Source organism: Argentina anserina, chromosome 6, assembly GCF_933775445.1.
Source record: "Argentina anserina chromosome 6, drPotAnse1.1, whole genome shotgun sequence".
NCBI classification, from domain to species: Eukaryota; Viridiplantae; Streptophyta; class Magnoliopsida; order Rosales; family Rosaceae; genus Argentina; species Argentina anserina.
Window position 1 is genome coordinate 31,991,738 of NC_065877.1, and position 20,637 is coordinate 32,012,374.

Here is a 20,637-nt window from a genome sequence, read left to right on the forward strand (position 1 = left end):
AGGTGAGAAAAGCAGGATGTTGTTGATTGTCATTAGAGTAGTTGGATAATTTAGGGCGCCCTTATCTCCAGTTCTCCACTAGCCTTATATATATATATATAATATATATATATATACACACACTCAATTATTTTGTCGAGGAAATTGAAAGAGGATCTCGCAAAATCGTTATAAAATTAAAAAGATGGAAATTAAGGAATAAAGAATAACACGTACGTTCATATGATATTAACACAAAGACATGGGATCGATAAATATGAAAGTAGCCAATGACGCATTAGTTAACTAAAAAATCTTGCAGGAACCTTCTAATGATTGTAAAAAAAGAATCTAAGATTAATATGGAAAATGAAGGGAATATGGAACATGTTTTATGCTCATCAAAATTTGCATATTTTCTCTCGGTCAGGTCAACTGAAGATACTGGCTTGAACGTTGTGTGCCCAAGTCGTTAATGATACATATGAGCGTATGTGGCTGTCTGCACATCATGTCTAATTATATAGGACCAGTGTACTGATGTATAGACTGTACCAGATTATGGCTATTACGTACCCGTCATTCATACGTTTTATCGAGAAGCAGAAGAAGAAAATCCCACAAAAATCTAAGGAACAGTTTAAATGATAGAGATTAGAGACTGGAAGGGAATCTAACACAGACAGCATGTCAATGAAGGAATCGTTTATATATATGGTCCAAGGCTAGCAAGGATGATCAACAATGATGAAGCGAAGAGGGAACCATAACTGCAGTATCATCAGTAGGGTCGGCGTCCGTCCCTTTGCTTTCAGCTGGGGATTGCATTAATGTTTTCAACCCTCTCTGTCTATTTCCCTCGTCTGCTAGGCAAAACCCTAGAACGAGCTAAAGGAAGTTACTCCAACGGCTGGTCTGGGAATAATTGTGTCTGATCACAATAACCACAGGGTTCTCCAAGTGTGAAAAAACTTGTAGGGGTTTGACGATGAGGGTAGAGCTAGCTATAAACTCAAAAACGTGCATAGTAACTCGTATGAGTACTGAACTACTGATATGGTGGTTACGATGAGTGACAAAACCGCCCAGCCCTACTAGATAACACAACACATGCATTCCCCTACCGTACTCGATCCCACAATATACTAGTTTCACGTGTATTTCAGAAATTATATAACTGTAGATATAAGAGCGTATATCTACATATTTCGGGCCGGAGATGGTACTACGCTCTCGTCTCTTTCTCAGTTTCTCTTATAGATGAACTTTGAAACGAGGTCTCTGTCATGGCGATGGTTCTATGCATATCTGATCCGTGCAGGATTCGTTCTAGCGAATGAAGCATCACTATCTCCAACGTCGCCACCTCTCCTTCATCTTTGCGCGCACATTGGAGACCTATGTTTGTTGATGATGTCGATACTAAGAGCTTTTTCCAAGATATCATTATTTGATCATTATTTGATGAGAAAAAAAACAAATTAAACCGTTGTAAAGAATTTTTGGATATGTTACATTCACCAAAGCTTAATCGCTTCCTTTCTTTCTTGTTACACATTGATGTCATAGAATCGTCATATTTGCATCAGAAGCTGGTAGAGGACTAAGAGGAGGCCTGGATCTGGCCAGTGTTGTGTGGTTAGGTGGGTGTGGGGGTCAAAAGAAAATAGAAAGCTGTTAGATTTATGTGCCTATTTGACAAAATTTGGCAAAGGGGCCATATTTTTGATCCTTGATGATCGATTTGATTGTTTTACTTTTCTGCTACATTTGTCTTTATTTCTAACAAAATCAATATCAGAGTCCCACTTCGGAGATGTGTTTGGATTTGGGGTAAAATTCATGGACATCTTTGATATTTTTAGTCATTACTTTCCATATCTTCTTTAGAGTCTTTGATTGACTTCTATAACAATGTTCTTTTTGTAATCTCAAGTCTACAATTAAAGCTAACTATTATCATTCAACGTGTAGTCAACATTAGCTACCCAAGCAGTGAAGCACCCACCTTTCAAGACAGTTTATGTCGCTAATTTAACAATACCACTATCTATGTAGTACGGATACGGATACGAGTGTCTGTATTGGACACGATTCGATACGTAGACACGGCATATATAAATTTTTTTGGACACGGACACGTGGTGGACGACACGTCAATTAAAATTATTTTAATATATATATATTTATTAAAAATTTAATTTAAAAATTTGAAAGTATTTAGATGTATATATATTAAAGTGTGCATAAATATAACAAAAACTGAATCTCTTGGAATGATTGAGGATTTTTTGGATCATTTGGATGACTAAGGTTCGAACCCCACCACAAGCATTCTTATTTTTATCATGAGTTTCTCTCCTTATATATATATATATAATAAAGTGTGCATAAATATAACAAAAACTGAATCTGTTGGAATGGTTGAGGAGTTGTTGGGTGCCTTGACCAAGGTTCGATTCTCACCATAAGCACTTTCACTTTTATTATGAGTTGGTGCGTGTCCGTGTGTCCAATTCGGACACTCGCGTGTCCGATTCCGACACTCGCGTGTCCGGGCCGTGTCCAAATTGAGTTCGCGTGTCCGAGCGTGTCCGCGCGTGTCCGTGCCCGTGTCCGTTTCGGACACGCAATACGGACCCTTGTCCGCGTGTCCGTGCTTCCTAGACCACTATTGATGTAGAAACTTTAATCAGTGAAACAACCATACCAAATTGTTACCGCGACCAGATTCAAACTAAAGACATATTTTGGGTCACAAAGACCACTTTTGTTCAATTATTAAATTATACATAAAAAACCACTTTAATTGATAGAACGAAGGCCACACCCACATGGGCTTAGCAGAGGCCCAAAGCCCAATCGACCTAAACTTGCCAAACCCTAACGACAGGGCTGCTAAGTGCTGCACTGATGCCAACTAGTGTGCCACCGCCATATTCTGACCACCATCACTGTTGAAAGAAGAAAGCCAGACAACCTAATTTTTTGCCCCAATATGTCCACCTGTTGTCGGTCTTCTTCCACGCCAAGAGGAAGCACCTTAAACTGATCAAAGCCATGTCGAACCACCGATGCAGCAGTATTGACTGCGGAGGGAAGCGATAACTGTGTTACCGCAAGGAAACTACCATAAATCCAAACAACCTTCACCCCAAGATTTGTTGAGCCACCCACAAACACTAGCACCCGCCCTCACATCTAGAGCACGTTGTCCTGATTTCAAATTAATGTGTACCATATATGGCCTTTTAGACTAGTAAACAAGATTGCTTCTAAATGCACGTCCGGACTTGAGGTGAGGCCCAAGTAGCGGCCGCCTTAGGCTCCAAAATCTGACCATTTTTATTACATAGATATTTTTATATTTAGAGAATTTTATAAATAATAAACCTACAATTGTTGAGAAATTGTAATCTTTCACATCATTCAATAAGAATTTTTTGAGCAGATTTGAGTAATTTTTAGTGATATATTTTAGAATTTGAGAATTGTAGTTTTATTTTATGATTTATCGTATGATACAGATTTTATTAGTTATCATTCGTAAGTCCAATACATGTTTTTTTTTTGTACCAAAGTAGTAGAAGACACCATTTTATGATCACATCTCAGGTTTGACCATGTCTAAAATATACCCAATAGATATCTAAATTTGCCCAACATTAAAAAGTAATCAGTCCATTTCTATTTTACCCTTTGTTGCACAACAATAGTGATCACTCAATCCAGCTTATTCTGCTTCCTCACTACGCCTACAATCTGCATCAGATTTCACCGACCTTCTACCCAACATTAACTTGCTAAGTTGATGGGTATCTGTTTTTTCTTTTTATGAGAATAAAGTAAGCGGTTGAGAGTTAAATGTATACTATTGGGTCTTAGATAGTTGTCGGATACATTTAGCAACACCCCTTGACAAGTAATATGTGTCAAAAGGCAATGATACTGAATTGAAATTGCCAAATCATTTCACAATGTATTAGTGCACGAGGAGCTATGTAATATATAAGAATAAGAAACCCCAGCCCAGCTATGACGTTGCCATCAACAATAAGGCCCAGTACTGTACAGAACGTCTCAACATGGATTCACCCCTCGCTGGTCAATCCAACAACACTGTTTCCGGTGACCAGGATAAGTTGGGCCCTTCCTTTACCCATAAAAGGCACAGGAGACGAACAGGGAGGCAAAGACAAGTCACTCCACTTCCCCTCCACAAAATCAAAATGAGTTAAAAAAGAAACATACTATGAATTATCCAATCCCTTCTATCACAATACCCACCCTCACCTTTCTTAATACCTTCCACCCAGAAAAACCATGGTTATTAATCTCTCTTCTTCCCCACCCTCATCTTCTTTGTCTCTCATCAAGCTAAGCAGTTCAAGGTCCCCCGTCTCTGAGTTTCCCTCAAAACCCAAAACCCACCTCCCAAAGCCCCTATCTTGCTGCTCGTTCTCTTCATCAGACCTCAACTTGCTCTGCAAGGATCCATTTTTATCTGTAAAGGGTGGGAACCCAATTAGGAGAAGGTTAAAGTTCAGGTCTTGTGCACTTCCTGGTTTTGATTATAGCAACTTTGAGAGTGTTCAGTCAGTTTTGGAGGCAGCTGGAGTGTTGACAGCCATCATTGTTGTTCATGAAAGTGGTCATTTCCTTGCTGCTTATCTTCAGGGCATTCATGTAAGTAAATTTGCAGTTGGGTTTGGTCCAATTTTAGCTAAATTCAATGCCAACAATGTAGAGTATTCCCTTAGAGCTTTTCCTCTAGGAGGGTTTGTGGGTTTTCCTGATAATGATCCCGATAGTGATATTCCAGTTGATGATGTAAATTTGCTGAAGAATAGGCCCATATTGGATAGAGTTATAGTTGTTTCAGCTGGTGTTATTGCCAACGTAATTTTTGCCTATGCTATTATCTTTACTCAAGTCTTGTCAGTTGGTTTGCCTGTTCAAGAAGGCTATCCTGGGGTTCTTGTGCCGGATGTTCGACCCTTTTCTGCTGCTTCCCGAGATGGGTTGCTTCCGGGTGATGTGATCCTTGAGGTTAATGGAATTCAATTACCAAAAGGGGGACCTAATGCTGTTACAGAGATTGTTGATGTGATTAAGAAAAATCCAAAAAGAAATGTGGTTCTTAAAGTTGAGAGGGCAAATCAGAATTTTGAGATTGGGGTCACCCCTGATGAGAATTATGATGGAACAGGAAAAATTGGAGTGCAGTTATCACCCAATGTTAAGCTTTCGAAGGCTAAACCCAAAAATATAGCAGACGCTTTCAATTATACAGGGAGAGAGTTCTGGGGCTTGTCTTTCAATGTTTTGGATAGCTTAAAACAGACTGTTTTAAACTTCTCGCAGACAGCTAGTAAAGTTTCGGGTCCAGTTGCCATCATTGCTGTTGGTGCAGAAGTTGCTAGGTCGAATCTCGATGGATTGTATCAATTTGCGGCTTTGCTTAATCTTAATCTTGCAGTGATCAACCTCCTTCCCTTACCTGCTCTAGATGGAGGTACATTGGCTTTCATACTTATAGAGGCTGCTAGGGGCGGGAGAAAACTCCCTTTAGAAGTGGAACAGACAATTATGTCATCAGGGATAACAGTAGTTGTTTTTCTTGGATTGTTCCTTATTGTCCGGGACACACTTAATCTTGATTTTATCAGAGACATGTTGTGATTGCTGACATGATCTCATAGTCCAAATGCAACTTGGGTTGGGGTGAGTGCCAGTGAAGCTTATCCCTGATGTCCAAGAGAGGGAACAAACACAAACCAAGAAGTTAGATGATGCTTGGCATGATGTTGTTGCTTACATCCAATAGAATAGGTTGGAGTTACTTATAGCATCCTCTTTTTTTCTCTATTTGTTTCACAACATGTGGTTCTTTACGTTCCTGTAAATCATACTTTCAAATAATGATGTCGACAACATTTAAGTAAACAATGTATTAAATATCTCAATTCGCTTTATATGTCTCCTTGAATACAGTGGTTATACTTTCGTTTGTGGTTAATATCTGGTAATTGAGGTTGTGTCGTAAGTGGTAGATATTTGGATTTCATTGGTGTGCTCTATTTCTAAATTTTGTTTGCTCTACGTTAGGCTGTACTGAATCAGGTACGGGTACGCGGAAGCGAAACGTTTGAAAATACGGAAGCGTTTTTTTTTAAAATTTTTAGGAAGCAGGTATATTTTGGAAACGTCGAAATAAAAATTATATTTAAATATATTTAAATTATACAAAAAAATAAACATAACAAATTTTTTATAAATAACTCAAAATCTCAAATAAATTAAATAATTTAGTGTTCTACATTCGAAATAACACAAACATAATGAGAGATCTAAGTATCAACCAAAGGGAGGGAGGGTCGGCGACTCAGCGGGAGGTCGAAAATATGTCGAAATGAGTCATTTGACTCGACTAAAATAGGTCTAGCCCTTCATTTTTTAGAAAAAAAAACATAAAAAACTTTATTTTATCGGAAACTCGCATTTCCACCGCATTTTCAAAACACTTTTTTTTTTTTTTCTGAAAACGCGTTTCCGAATGTTTTCGTAGTGGTTCTATTGCGGAAGCGTGAAACACACCTTTCCCGCGTTTCCGTGCTTCCTAGGCTCTACATTCTTTTCCTTTCTAATGTATATCTTTCCTTGGTTTTATACATAAGATGTCGCAATAGTGTCTTATCTTTTGCTTCTTTTTGAACTCTCTTGGCTTGTCACTCCAGAAGAAATACATTGTTCTACTATTTTTCTGGTCAAACTTGGCATTAATTCATTATCTTCTGTGTTGATTTCTTGCATTTTTGCAGACTTGTATATATTGCAGAAGAGTTATCAGTTATGCTTTAAGCATCAGTTATTATGGTATAAATTGATGAAAATATCACTTTCTCAGGAAGCAGTGAATCACACACTAAAAAATTCTATATACAGTTAGAAAAAGTCAAAAAACATCCACTTGTGGTATACCAAAGTAGTTGACTATTGTCCATACGAAGTCACCCGTAAGAATTAAATGTATAACATTGCACTTTAAGCAAGAAAGACGGGAGTACCGTGCCAGCAAGAGCATAAGCAACCACTGACGGAGGTGAGGCAAGGTAATTAGCTCTTGTCAACGGATGTACACGGCCCTCAAAGTTCCTGTTTCCAGAAAGAACAGCAGCTGCTACTATGTCTGCAACAGAAGCAAGGAAATTAAACACGAGCAATAAATAAAGTAGCAAATAGTTAAATATGCTATCAATTGTTGCAAATCGAAGTTACCATTTTCAGCTATGGCAGACGCAACAGAATCATCTAAATCTCCTGAGTTTCCAATGCATGTAGTGCATCCATATCCAACAATATTGAAACCCTGTTCATTCAGATACTTCTGCAACCCACTGCATCAGACGAATTAACGGTTCAATTGACTGTATGTACTGATTACACAATAGCAACAATATTGGCAAAGAAAAATACCTCTGGAGAAGATATTTTGTAACAACTCCTGAGCCAGGGGCAAGACTTGTTTTTACCCATGGTTTGACCTGTGTCATAGGTTAAACAAGAAACCATCAGAAAGAGTTGCTTGTACATTCCAATTGAAAATATACTTATGTATATACACAGAGAGAGAGAGAGAGAGAGAGAGAGAGAGATGGATGTGCTAGAAGCTAGATGGTAACTGCAAAGATGCCTTACCCGTAGACCTAGTTCACTGGCCTTCTTTGCAACAAGAGCTGCCCCTAGCATGACACTTGGGTTTGACGTATTGGTGCAACTTGTGATTGCAGCAATGACAACGCTACCATGCTTAAGCTCTGCTGGCTGCCCATGGAATGAAAAATCCACTTTTTTGTCGTGTACCTCTTTTGGTATAGCAAATCCCTGCAGCACATAAGAATGTACATTAGACAAGATGGTGACAAATGAATATATGAGAAGTTTTAGAACAGTGCTTCAACTACACTATCATCATTTTTGTAGGTGCACCAGTATCTAAACTTATCTAACCATGACTCAACATACTATCACTACAAACTCCAACATACAGACAGTTCATAATCACTTCAATTCACACCTGACTCCCTAACATGATACGGTGATACCAATAATTGATTAATGGCACAACATTTACCAAGGTTCGGATGCAAGAAAAATGCATTTCCATAAAAGAAAATGACTGCCATAACCGGCAGGAGATTACTTTCAATGTAGAATTTAAATGTACTCTCACTAATTATGTATTCCCTTCCTAACCTGTACTCGCCAATAATGTTCTCTTCCTATTTCTGAGCCAGTTGTGGCTCTCAATGTAGAGTTGACTATACTGGGAGACAACAGCAATGACACTAGCAATTTGAGGGAACTTATTGTATAACAATAATTAAAAGTTAAATGACGATACTAAAGAAACCAAAGGAAAAGAAGTCTATCTTGGGCCAGCATGCCAACCAAAAAAATAAAAAATAAAAACAAAAACCAGGGAAAACAGTTATACACCTCACCTTGAACCCAACTTTGTTATCAAGACAGGCATGCCAGTCAGATTTCATATCTTTCAAGGTCACCCGATCATGAGGTCTGCCAGAAATACCGATTACATGTTAATAAAAAGAAAAGTTCAAGAACCAGAGCAATTTACACAATAAAGAAGAAGCACCTTTTTGGTCCTGAAATACAGGGCTGCACTTGCGAGATAACCTTCAATCATGGCCACCTATAAATGAATAAAAGAGGTCACTTTTTTTAAAGAGATATGAAAACATTGGGAAACTAACTGACAATAAATCTTGTTAGCGGACGGAAGATAGTTTCAGGTTTTGAAAGAAGTATAAAATGAACTTTTAGGGAATTAGGGTTTCTAAAAACAGAAACCAGTCCCCCCTTCTCTCTCCTTCCCCGCAGCCCTCCCTTTCTCTCTCTCTCCCCGACCCTCTTTGTCTCTCTCTCTCTCCATCGCCTCCGGCGATCTCCACATCTCCGGCCTCCGTGGCCCTCATTGCCTACCCCAAAGGCAACACGCGGTCCTCAACAGCAGCCCCTGACCTTGACACGCCGCATCGGAGCTCAACCGGCAACACGAAGATTTCGCAAAAACCGCCGCCGTTCAAGCTTCTCCTCCGGCGACACAGTGCACGAGGCTAGCACGTCTCCACCGCTCCTCACCCCCGGTGCCACCTACAAGCGGATTGGGACTCGAAATCGCGCCTCACTTCGTCCTCCACAAGATCGAGCACAGTCATTGATCTAAGCTTCTCCTGCGACATTTCGGGGGTTCTAAGGTTCAATCTAGGTAAAAGTTTGTTTTAATTGATGGTTGAGATTGATTGTGTGTGGATTTGTGGCGATTTGTGGAGAATCGGAGGAGGAGGAGGAGAGAGAGATCTTACCGCCATCTGTGGCGGCGTGTGAGGAGGGCAGGAGGTGGCCTTAGGCCGTAAGAGGGTAGATTGGAAGAAAATGAAGGGTTTTGGGCGGCGTTAGGCGAGCTACGCGCCGGTTTTGTAATTAGTGTGTGGGCCCCACGCGCTGCCACTGTGGGCGGCACATGCGCGCCACGAGCGGCTGCCGGAGGTGGCTCGTGAACCCCACGCGCTGCCACGTGCGGCAGCACGGGAACAATATATTTCAAATAGTAAAGTTTTGTAAACAAATGATTTCTGTACGGTAAATGTAAAAATTAATTATGTATAGTAATTGTAAAAGTAGTTTACGTATAATAATTATAAAAGTAATTTGTGAAAGGTAAATCAGTGATCAGTATCTACTGGAACAGTAATACGTAAGCAGTACACACATGAACAATAATACGTAAATAGTACATATATGAACAATAATACATAAAACAGTACGTATGTGACCAGTAAATACGTAAACACCATAAACTGCTGATCAGTAACAGTAGAACTGATTCGGCATTTGAGGTTTTATGTAACGGTTTTAATCACTTCTTATCCAATCTAGGTGATCGACTAAACAAGTGAAAGATTTGTTTTCGGTATTGTGGAAATTACGCTCAGGAAAATAAGGTGAGTAAATCTCACTATGACGAATCTACCCTTGGTGGTGATTCATAATTACGCTTTATTTTAAAAGATTGAACTATGATATGTATATGATAAACTGGATTGTGTATATGTATAAATGGTAAAATCAATACATATATATGAGTTGCTATATTATATACTGTCAGATTTCTATTTCCAAATAAGTTCCTTCACTTGTTTAGTCGATCACCTAGATTGGATAAGAAGTGATTAGAACCGTTATGTAAAACCTCAAATGCCGAATCAGTTCTACTGTTACAGATCAGCAGTTTATGGTGTTGACGTATTTACTGCTCACGTACATACTATTTAACATATTACTGTTCATGTACATACTATTTACGTATTACTATTCATGTGTGTACTACTTACGTGTTACTATTCCAGTAGATACTAATCATTGATTTATCTTTTCAGAAATTACTTTTACAACTACTGTACGTAAATTAATTTTACAATTAATGTACGTAATTACTTTTTACATTTACCGTACAGAAATCACTTTTTACAAAAATTTATCAGTTAGGAATTTACTATTCACGCGCCGCCGCATGAGGCAGCGCGTAGGGTTCACGCGCCTCCTCCGCCGATAGCACGTGGCGCTCACGCGTCCCCACAGTGGCAGCGCGTGGCTTGCCCATCGCCGCCCAAAAGCTCTCCTTTCTTCTCCTCGTCTCTTCCACGGCCTAAGGCCGCCTCTAACCCATCTCACCTCCCCTCACGCGCCGCCTAAGGCGGCGGTACTCCCTCCACCTCCGATTCTCCACCAAATCGACACAATTTCAACCCCATTCAATCTCAACAATCACAATAAACAAACCATTACCTAGATTGAGCTTTGAAACCACCGAGATGTTGCTGGAGAAGCTTGAACTAGGCTGCAGTTGTGTTCGAGCAGGGGAGAGACAATGGCGCGAATCGAGTTCCAATCCACTAGCTGGTGGCTTCGGTGATGAGGATCGGCGTAGGTCGTGTGGTCCCCGTGCCCTGGTTTGGTCGGCGATGTGCTTGGACGGCGGAGGAAGTCACAGAAACTTCGATTTGGCGAGGGAGCTTTGGCGCGGCGAACGGTGGCGTGTAGAGGCGGAGGGTGGAAGCGGAAGGCCGTGCGGTGCCTTTGGGGTCGACGGTGAGGGCCACGGAGGCCGGAGCAGCTATAGCCGGAGAGTCGGGGAGAGAGAGAGGGAGCGACTGCGGGGAAGGAGAGAGAGAAGGGAGAACGGGTTTCTGTTTTTGGAAACTCTAATTCCTTAAAATTTCCTTTTATATTTCTTCCAAAATCGGAAACTAACTTCCGTCGCTAATAACTTTCACGTACGACGTCCGATTAGAACGCGTCACATGTCCACGAAATCGTATAGACGAGGTCTACAACGTTCGTGAATGAAGTTTTTGAAAACGAGCGACGGAGTAAAAGTCGACTCTTGCGTCTCAGAAACATAACGTTTTTCCAATTTAGCTTTCCGAAGACGGTTTCGTTTTCGATTCGATATCATCGTGAAGCGAGAAAATGTGACTTGGTAAATTTACTAAGTTTATAAATTTCTACAAATTAGTACAAATTGAACTCGAAAATTCGGGTTATTACAACTTGGGTCTCATGAGTACCCATGTTTTAAATAATTTTGGGTAACCAAATTGTTTGACCAGTGTCAGTCGGTGTACTGTATGAGGGGTAACATATGGGTTGCTTGGGTCTCATGGGTACCCATGTTTTAAAATAATTTTGGATAACGGATGGGTTGCCCAGTGTCTCATGATTACACATATTTTTAAATGATATTAGGTAACAGATTAATTGCCTAGTGTCTCATGATTACACATATTTTTAAAATAATATTGGGTAACAGATGGGTTTCCCAGTGTCACATGAGTATGTTTGTCTTTGAATGTTATCTGTCATATACTGTTGGTTTACTCATACGGGCTGAAAAACTTACCGGGTTTGTGTTTACAATTCTGGTGCACCAATGCGATGGTGTAGGGGATAGTTCTTCAGGTGTGGATTATCAGATTCGGAGGGCGTACTCTGAAGATTTCTTTATTCTGTTTGTGGTGAGGATTGAGTGAATTTTACATTTCCATTGGTTATAATACTGAGTTATAAACTGATTATGTATTATTCAAGTCGACTGAGTTGTGCTGTGGACTCAGTTTCGATACAGTATTATTATAAGATGCTTTCAATATATTTGAGATTGTTTTAGAGTTTTCATGGCTTCGAATTCGAATTTTTATTATTCGAAATTTCGGGGCTGTGACAATGTTCTTGGTAATCTTTATAGTGACAAATATGTCAAGATTCATGAGTTTTTTATTTAATTAATGACTATAATTAATTAATACAATTACTATATAGGCATTTCATACACACACACACACATATATATATATTTATATATATCTCGTCCGCGCGCACACATACACACAGATATATATATATATATATATATATTTCAAGCATATTTTGTATATATCGTATTTTTTTATTACATTTAAAAAAATAAATGATATAAAAAAGAACTACAAAATTTTTTAGTAATAATTTAGAGCCGTTGGATTAATAAGGATAAAATTATATTTTCATTCAAAAATAACATTTTGTAATTATTATAATTGATGACATGTCACGTGAGACTGTAGCGTAAAATCTGACGCTATATTATAACGCTAAAACATTTTCCGATAGAGAATAATGAAAAAGTAACTACCAACGACAAACTGACAGAATAAAGAGGCGTATCTCTGTATATGGCAAAAACAAGTGCTCAGTAATAATGTCCATGCAAACTAATAATTTGACGGATCAATAGGGTGACGTAACCCTAATCAAACCAATTGGCAGTGATTGGATAAGAACGCCGGAAATACGCTCAACTTTCGCTACATACGACAATATTCAACCTTAATAAAAGTCTCAAATAATTTAATTATTAGGAATTCGAGATACATTATATGTGTGTCAATCATATATATATATATATATATATATATATATATATATGATGTTTCTAATTATAAGATATTCGGTCAACCGTACTGTCCAAATAAAATAATAGAATGGGATCATAGGGGGCAAATACGTACAATGAAAATCCATCCCAATACGAAACTTGCCAAAGTTTTCTTCAAATGTATAATTTGACCTACAAATTAAAAGAACATGTAGAAGATTACTAAATTTACCACACACTTTCAAAAGAAATGATAAAATGCCCAAAGTGGTGTTCTAGAAGTGAAAGAGAAGGGGGGAACTATGGCTGTATATATTAGCAATGAAGGGTGGAGATAAAAAAACGCGTTCCCGGACGTACCACTTAGCATGCAAACCGGACCGAAATGCGTTCTCTTCCCTCTAAATAAATCCCTTCAAGCACACTCACCTTTCACCCCCAAACATCAACTTTGGAACAAAAAAAAAAACACAAAGCTTCCCATCTGTCTCTCTCTTTTTCTTTTGTTTTCTTATTTTCCTCTCTAAATCTGAAACCCTCTCTCTTTGAACACCAAAATCAAGGAAAGAAGATGGCGAAAAAAATTAATTAGAGAGAAGAGATAGCGAATAGAGACAAGGAGCTAGCGTGGTATTTCTGTATCTCTCTCTCTAATTCTCCTCTCCTCTTTCCTGTATTTCTTCTCTCATTATACCCTGGGAGAGGAGAGAGAACTCTTCTATAAACCAGCTCTCCCCTCTCTCCCTCTTTCTGATATTTTTCTCTCTGATCTCATTTCTGGGAGCCGATCCAAACCTAAACCCACCGACGAAGATAACCTTTGAAATTATAAAACCATTTCCAAGGCAGAACTCAAAAACCAAACCCTCATTCACTCCAGAAAACTATATATAGCAGGTTGTGGAGGGTAATTTTAGCTATCGACATATCTTTCTTTCTCTCCACCCACCTATCGATCTCTAGCCGGCTAGCTTTGTTGAGGCGAGAATGATCATGAGCAATAGCGGAGATGGATCAATGGACTTGAACGAGATAGTTGCAGCATCCCAGTTAAGAGGTGGGGCTCATCAGCTTCATCAGCCTCTCCGGGGGTTGAAGAAGGGGCCGTGGACAGCAGCCGAGGATTCGATTCTGATGGAGTACGTGAAGAAACACGGCGAGGGAAACTGGAACGCTGTGCAGAAGAACTCGGGGCTGGCGAGGTGCGGCAAGAGCTGCCGGCTCAGGTGGGCTAACCATTTGAGGCCTAACCTCAAGAAAGGCTCTCTCACAGCAGAGGAGGAGCGAATCATCATCGAACTTCATGCCAAATACGGCAACAAATGGGCTCGCATGGCTTCTCAGGTATATAATACATATGACTTGCTTATTGATCTCAGATTCTCTTGTTAGATTTTTCATTTGGTTGTTTGAAGTATGTAAATATATGTCTTCTAATAAGCTTGTGAACTCTTCTTCTTCTTCTTCTTGTCTATTTTATGATGTGAATTCTTCTGGATCTTTCTATTTCATCTTGATTCGGATTGTGACCCTAGCAACTTTCATTTCCTGTTACCTTTCGCTTTCTCTTTTATTCTTCTTGGTCCTCTTGGACTATCTGTCTTAATTTTCACAATCTTTCTTCTTTTTTCATAATTGATTTGACGGAATTCATTTTTCTGATATCTTCTTCCAATTTCTTTTTTCGTTAATTTTCTTTTGGGACCAACCTTTTTAAGTTCTTATGATTCTCTCAGAACTACGCACTCCTATGTGTCTGTTTATTCTTGAGTTTGACCTTGTTTTCATGAAATCTCTGCTGTCTGATTAATTAACTAGTTTCATTGTGTCTGACTGTCTGTTACGTTCAATTTGTATCTTCAGTTACCCGGTAGGACTGACAATGAGATAAAGAATTACTGGAACACAAGAATGAAGAGACGCCAGAGAGCCGGATTACCAATTTACCCTCACGAGCTTCAACATGAAGCCGCTGTTTCATTTCATCAGCAGCAAGTTCATCAGCAGCAGCAGGGGCATAACTCAAACTCGTCATCTTCTTCATTTTCATCACTCCTTTCCTCCTCTCATCCTCGAAAAGCAAATTACAGCTCTACCCTCTCGCTCTCTCTTTATGACCACATGAGTTTTGATGCCCCTCTCCATAACCACCATAACTCTCATTCCCTCAATTATTCCAACACCACCATGACGGCCCAGTTCAACGCTAATGGCGGCTATGCTATCCCCCTATCTCCTGTTTCACTGGTTTCCCCATTTGGGTCATGTTCTTCAGCTCTGTTCAACAAGGTCAGTGTTCCAAACCAGACCCTTCTGTCAACTCCATCTCAATACTACAACTCAGGTCATGGAACATTTGGTAACTACAATCTTAGCCTTAGCTCAATGATCATGGGGACTCCTACTTATGAGCCAATGAATTCGGAGCTCCCTTCGAACCAAACACCACCGTACTCGCCATACACCCCCACAAAACCTGCTTCTTCTGCTGACTTCAATGGCAGTGAGGGTGTAATGGAAGCTTCCGGCAACACCAATGGCTACGAGATTGAAACTTTAACCCCTCTAGGAAAGAGAGGCAGTGGTCTATTGGATGATTTGTTGGTGCAAGCTGATTCAATGTCCCGAAACAAGAGATCAAGGAGCGGAGACAGTTCGTCCGGCGAGTCAGGTAAAGACAAATATATTGCGGAGGAAGAGAATGAGTCTGCTGACCAGGAAGAGGAAGAAGATAATGTGCAAGAGGAATCAACTTGGAAGAGCAGCGGTGAGAATAGTGCTGAAAACCTAAGGGATGGTAGCTCATCTCCATCAGTTGGTACGATACTATTTGCACATTTTAAAGCTTTAATACACATTAACCCGTTATTTTGCTTCACTCGATCGCCTAGTCTCAGTTTGTATGAATAAAAAGCAGTAAAGATATCTGACGCCCTATTTAGGGAACAAACTCGATCAGCTACATCAAACTAATTAGTTTACTTAAAAGAGTAATAGCTGAACTTGTTTCCTTTCGATTTTGTTGTCTCAGGGATGAAACCAACTGAAGATCCTCTGGAGGACATGGACGATGACTTGTTAAGCCTTCTCAACTTCCAATCTACAGCACCAGTCTCCGAATCGTGGTACGGGGGAAGCATTTCTGACCAGGCTTCATCAGGCATGAATGGTGCAAGTGACATTAATGTGCGTCTGGATGTTCAGCAAAACACATCGACTTATGCATCCACAGTGAACATGAGTGCAGCAGAACCTGATGATGAAATTAAGCGCATCCTTCCTCCCTGCTTCTGGAATAACATGCCTGGCATCTGCTAAGATTTGAAGCTCTCTACAATCATGAGATTCAACGCTGATTTGCGTTGTCCGTTTCGGTTGAAAAACTAAAGATAGTGAGTGTACCATATGAGGAATGATCAAGACTAGATCTTAGTGTGCACACATGGTCAGAATGCTAGAGTACCGTTCCTAGCTAGTGAGGATCAATGATCATGTGGATTTATGTTTTAAGTAGTTAATTAGGTTTCCTTAGGGCTAGCTTTTCTAGCAAAAAGAGACAAGGAAGCTTAGAGTTCTCTTCATCTAGTATTCAGTTTTCAATTATGCGGAAGTTAAACCGAAACTCGGTAATGTTTTATCTCATGCATGCATGTGTTGTGTATATATCATCGATGTAGAATGTAGCAGTTCTAGTGTCAGCCACGGAACCGGCCAGCTCCATTCTATTGAGTTAGAATTGGTTCTGCATGGGTTTCATTTCATTTGCTAAAATAAAGTTTCAAGCTTTTGGTTGCCGTTTAAATTTCTGATGCTTCGCAGAAACTAGAAATTATATCGAACTACATCTCCACTACTATAATTGGAGGCCCTCCTTTAGTGTCAACAACTTCATCAATCTTTCAAAATTCTAAAAACCCCCTATTTGCTATAAATAAATATGTTAGAATGATATACTATGGTAAAGCAAACACAAAATTAAAATAAAAGGAGAAACATATTGGATAGTAGTTGAGAAAATTAGGAAACTTGATGATAATCAGTTTTCATCCCAATATTAATGAGTGGGAAGATTAATCGTACTAATGCACGGGGTAGAAGGCTAATTATTTTAATTTGGATACCTCAAACTTTAACTTATCCGGCATTCTCTTATCTCCCTCGCCAATTGTCTTCGTAAAAGGTGGTTTCCCTTTCCCTGCACAATATTATTGATTATGAGGGTTCGATCATCCTAAAGTGCAGCCATCATATGCCAACAATTAAGGTCCTTATTCCACAAGGACAAATACGAAAAATTCAATTATTACAAGTAAGCAGCTTTATCACGAAACTTCGCCCAAAATATAGCACTACAAATATGCTAAATATAGAGATGATTTTGCAGCTTTAAGGAGGAAAGGTGGATCACCGTTGATCGATCAAGATACTTTGATTGGCTTTAGGATTTTTCATTTTTTGGTATGAAAATAGGGCTTCACGCATACTAACTTTCCCCAATCGCCGGCTATTTTTCCCAATACTGCTGTATATATATATATATATATATATCAAGTAACATATATTAATTTCTCACGAGTGATCGTGCATGCACACCAACATTGTTCACGATCCATCTCCTATGCTCTTTTCTGCTTATAGTACTGAAATTCCTGAATAGAAAGAAGACACTGTAACCTTCACGCCAGATAATTAAAGATGCTATCACTACCAAAAACTTTGGCAAAGCCCACAAAACTTGTGTGGCATTTACAAAAAATGCCACAAATTTCATGTAAATGTGACAAATTTTTGTAAGGGCCACACACGTTTTGTGGGATATGTGGCATTTGTCCAAGTTTTTTGTAGTGTATTGGAAGAAAACAAAACTGGAAGGGAGAATATGTAGCCAACGACGGCGCATATGGTGTCAGCCGTGCTCCCCCTCCCAGTGCTCATGTCTGTGTCAGCCGGATCTCCATCGACGGTCCACGAATGCCAGAATATGCAAATTTTCCATAAACTCGAATTTTTTGGAAATTTGCAAATTATGAGTCGCCGTGGGCCGATGATGGAGCTGTGGCCGGCACAGACAGGAGTGCCGGGAGGGAAGAGCACACCGGCACCTTTCGCGCCATTGTTGCGCATTGCCTTAATCGTCGACCTAGCCCATACGTACAGTACGCTCCTAATCCAGCATATATATATATATATATATATATATATATATATTCAAATATATATCAATTATATATTCAAATGACCACGTAATTTCTTTTGACATGCCTTGTTTTCTTGTAGAGACGTAGAGTTGATCTTTGATCAAGAAAGACTTTTAATTGGTAAATTTGTTCCAATTGAACTTGTCTTACTAATTGACTGCTAATTGCCTCTTGAAATTGATCAGGCAAACTGGCAAAGAGCCAGTAAAAGACTCAACTGATCAAGAAGCTAGCTAGCGAATATGGTAAACGGGTCCGTCTTGAACCAATCGGCAACCAAGGTTTTGAAATTGTCAATGGTATAGGCATCAGTAAACAGTTTTCCATAGCTAGACCATTTTTTGGTTCTGGTTGAGATCGTTTACCAGTCAAATCGATTTGGGGAGAAAATGTACACTACTTAATTATCGATTTATCCTTCAACTTTCGTAACTGAAAATAGATGAGGACGAAAGTTGGAACTCGTGTGATTCAGAATTCATGTATTAATGTATATAAATCGTATCCAGTCTAATGTCCACCTGCCGTTTCCCTCAGCCTTAGGTTAGGTTTGAACTTTGAAGCGTTACATTTCCATGTTGGTTATCGTTCTTATTCTTTCTATTGTTTTTTTTTTACAAATTACAGTATTGAAGACGATGACGATTATGATTCAGGCTAAGTCAATCTTAAAAAATGATGCAGAAACTAGAAAGTAGATGCTCTTACATGATCATGGACAAAATCGCCCCCATTCACAGTCCACCAAATTACTTATCAGATTCTCTCAAATTTAAAATTACATGGTACATACGTTCTTTAAAAAAAACAAGAAGAAGAAGAAATAAAGTACATGATTAAGAGTATCTCCAACAATTCATCTTAAAAATCTCTATTATAGAGGATGAAACACTAAATCTTTATTGGAGGTTCTGCGTGAATATATATATATAGACACACACATTAATCGATTGCATGTTTAGCACAAATTGGCACATTGTGATACCATGTAGTACGTTTTGTAGGGAAACATAGAGATTGCATGATCAACAGATTGTGTGGATCAATTGTCACAATTACCTGTCCATGTAGCTAGCAACCTAGAATAGTATAGGCGCTAATTAACTCATGCAGAAGGTGAGGCAAATTATATTTTCCACACTATCTCGTTTCTAGCCATTGAATCTCTCGAGCTCAGCTTACAAAATTTGTGCGACTTTAAATTTGTAACTTCTCTACTTTTTCATTTCATCCATCCTTCTTACAAGTAAGATCGAAAGTTGCCTTAAACTCACTGCAGGCTAGCTACTTTGAACGATTTAGCCTTCCTTTAGCTGGCTCTCCATATCCTTTGCAAACTCTCCCTAAACGATTAAAGTATGAATATATCTACCATGGTACCCTTGCATCTTCACTTGTTTCCCCATCAGATTCAGTAGATTCCTCGGTCACTCTGTCCCTCTCAGTCCAAACCTGCACCAAAAATGGACAAAGCTTATAAATTTCGCACCACCCAAATTAACATGCAAATATGACGCACGCCCCATATTTCAATTTTCAATAACATGTCTTCTTATATATCTGCATGTGCAGTTGAATACATCATATTCATGCTTAGAGAAACATAACATAATTTGACAGTGTGTGTGTGTGTGAGAGAGATAATGTAGATGAAAACAAATGGCATTAATTTAAGGATTAATTCAATCACCTCATACCTCATTGTACCCCGATATCATGCCAGAAAGGGGATCGGAGACCTTTGCATGCTTGTTGACATGGTTAAGAGCAGCCTCGAGCATTTTACCCCCGGGCCCAACATGGTTCCATTTGGGAAATTCCTGTTAATTAATTCAACTTTTACATCATTTCATACATACAGTTTAAGCCATACGTACGGTAATTTAAAACAGTTAGTAGTTTTTTGGGTGCTTATTCAGGGCACTTGCCCATGTACAAATCATGTGCCGTTAGTCAAAACACCACAGTTAGTTAAAATTTTAGAACACCAGTTCTGCCCCAGTTCTTTGTTGAACTAACTAAACCAAATATGGAATATTTTGATTATATCGTACTGTTGACCCATTCTCCATCAACTGTACCAATCTCACAAAACTATATCCAATCAGCCACCAGTCCCAGCACTAGTTTGATACTCTTAATTTGAATAAGGGCTTTGTCTGGGAATTCCTCTCAAGGACGACATCTTTCACCAAACATAATCTGGATTATGGCCGGCTTCTTCTCGATCAATCACCACCTAAGAATCCATTATCCATTGTCAACCATACAATCTCACCCAATTATACCCTATTGGCCATTAACATCACCAACCCGCTCTCTTATACCCGATTTGCTCATGCTCATCGATCTTCTGGATATTACCTCATACTATTATTCCTAATTCCATTTCCAACTACAACTCCACCGTTGACTTGTTCGTGGGTATCATTCGCCAAACACAACTGGGATTTTGGGCGA

General features: G+C 39.2%; 3 protein-coding genes across 3 annotated transcripts; 2 read left to right on the forward strand and 1 right to left on the reverse strand.

Annotated features, from left to right (window-relative positions):
* The first annotated feature begins 4,223 nt into the window (after positions 1 to 4,223).
* Positions 4,224 to 5,979, forward strand: LOC126799260 (probable membrane metalloprotease ARASP2, chloroplastic). Its single transcript, XM_050526426.1, has one exon. It carries the CDS (start codon positions 4,303 to 4,305, stop codon positions 5,659 to 5,661), a length of 1,359 nt encoding a protein of 452 aa, XP_050382383.1. The 5' UTR covers positions 4,224 to 4,302; the 3' UTR covers positions 5,662 to 5,979.
* Positions 5,980 to 6,874: 895 nt separating this feature from the next.
* On the reverse strand, positions 6,875 to 9,245 carry LOC126797312 (aconitate hydratase, cytoplasmic-like). Its single transcript, XM_050523957.1, has 8 exons — positions 9,192 to 9,245; positions 8,639 to 8,679; positions 8,484 to 8,559; positions 7,678 to 7,863; positions 7,456 to 7,523; positions 7,258 to 7,376; positions 7,047 to 7,168; positions 6,875 to 6,904 (listed from the first exon to the last, which is right to left on the reverse strand). The coding sequence occupies exons 1-8, from the start codon at positions 9,243 to 9,245 to the stop codon at positions 6,875 to 6,877; spliced, it is 696 nt and encodes a 231-aa protein (XP_050379914.1).
* Positions 9,246 to 13,966: 4,721 nt separating this feature from the next.
* Positions 13,967 to 16,297, forward strand: LOC126799257 (transcription factor MYB101). The gene is made up of 3 exons (XM_050526422.1): positions 13,967 to 14,323; positions 14,843 to 15,797; positions 16,011 to 16,297. Exons 1-3 carry the CDS (start codon positions 13,967 to 13,969, stop codon positions 16,295 to 16,297), a joined length of 1,599 nt encoding a protein of 532 aa, XP_050382379.1.
* Positions 16,298 to 20,637: the final 4,340 nt, after the last annotated feature.

Coding starts and splice junctions, on each gene's coding strand:
- LOC126799257 (XM_050526422.1), top strand. CDS start 13,967: ATGATCATGAGCAATAGCGGAGATGGATCAATGGACTTGAACGAGATA. Junction 14,324..14,842: donor GGGCTCGCATGGCTTCTCAG/GTATATAATACA, acceptor TTGTATCTTCAG/TTACCCGGTAGGACTGACAA. Junction 15,798..16,010: donor TAGCTCATCTCCATCAGTTG/GTACGATACTAT, acceptor TTGTTGTCTCAG/GGATGAAACCAACTGAAGAT.
- LOC126797312 (XM_050523957.1), bottom strand. CDS start 9,245: ATGTCGCAGGAGAAGCTTAGATCAATGACTGTGCTCGATCTTGTGGAG. Junction 8,680..9,191: donor TCGATCTTGTGGAGGACGAA/GTGAGGCGCGAT, acceptor CCATGATTGAAG/GTTATCTCGCAAGTGCAGCC. Junction 7,864..8,483: donor ATAACAAAGTTGGGTTCAAG/GTGAGGTGTATA, acceptor TATGTGCTGCAG/GGATTTGCTATACCAAAAGA.
- LOC126799260 (XM_050526426.1), top strand. CDS start 4,303: ATGGTTATTAATCTCTCTTCTTCCCCACCCTCATCTTCTTTGTCTCTC.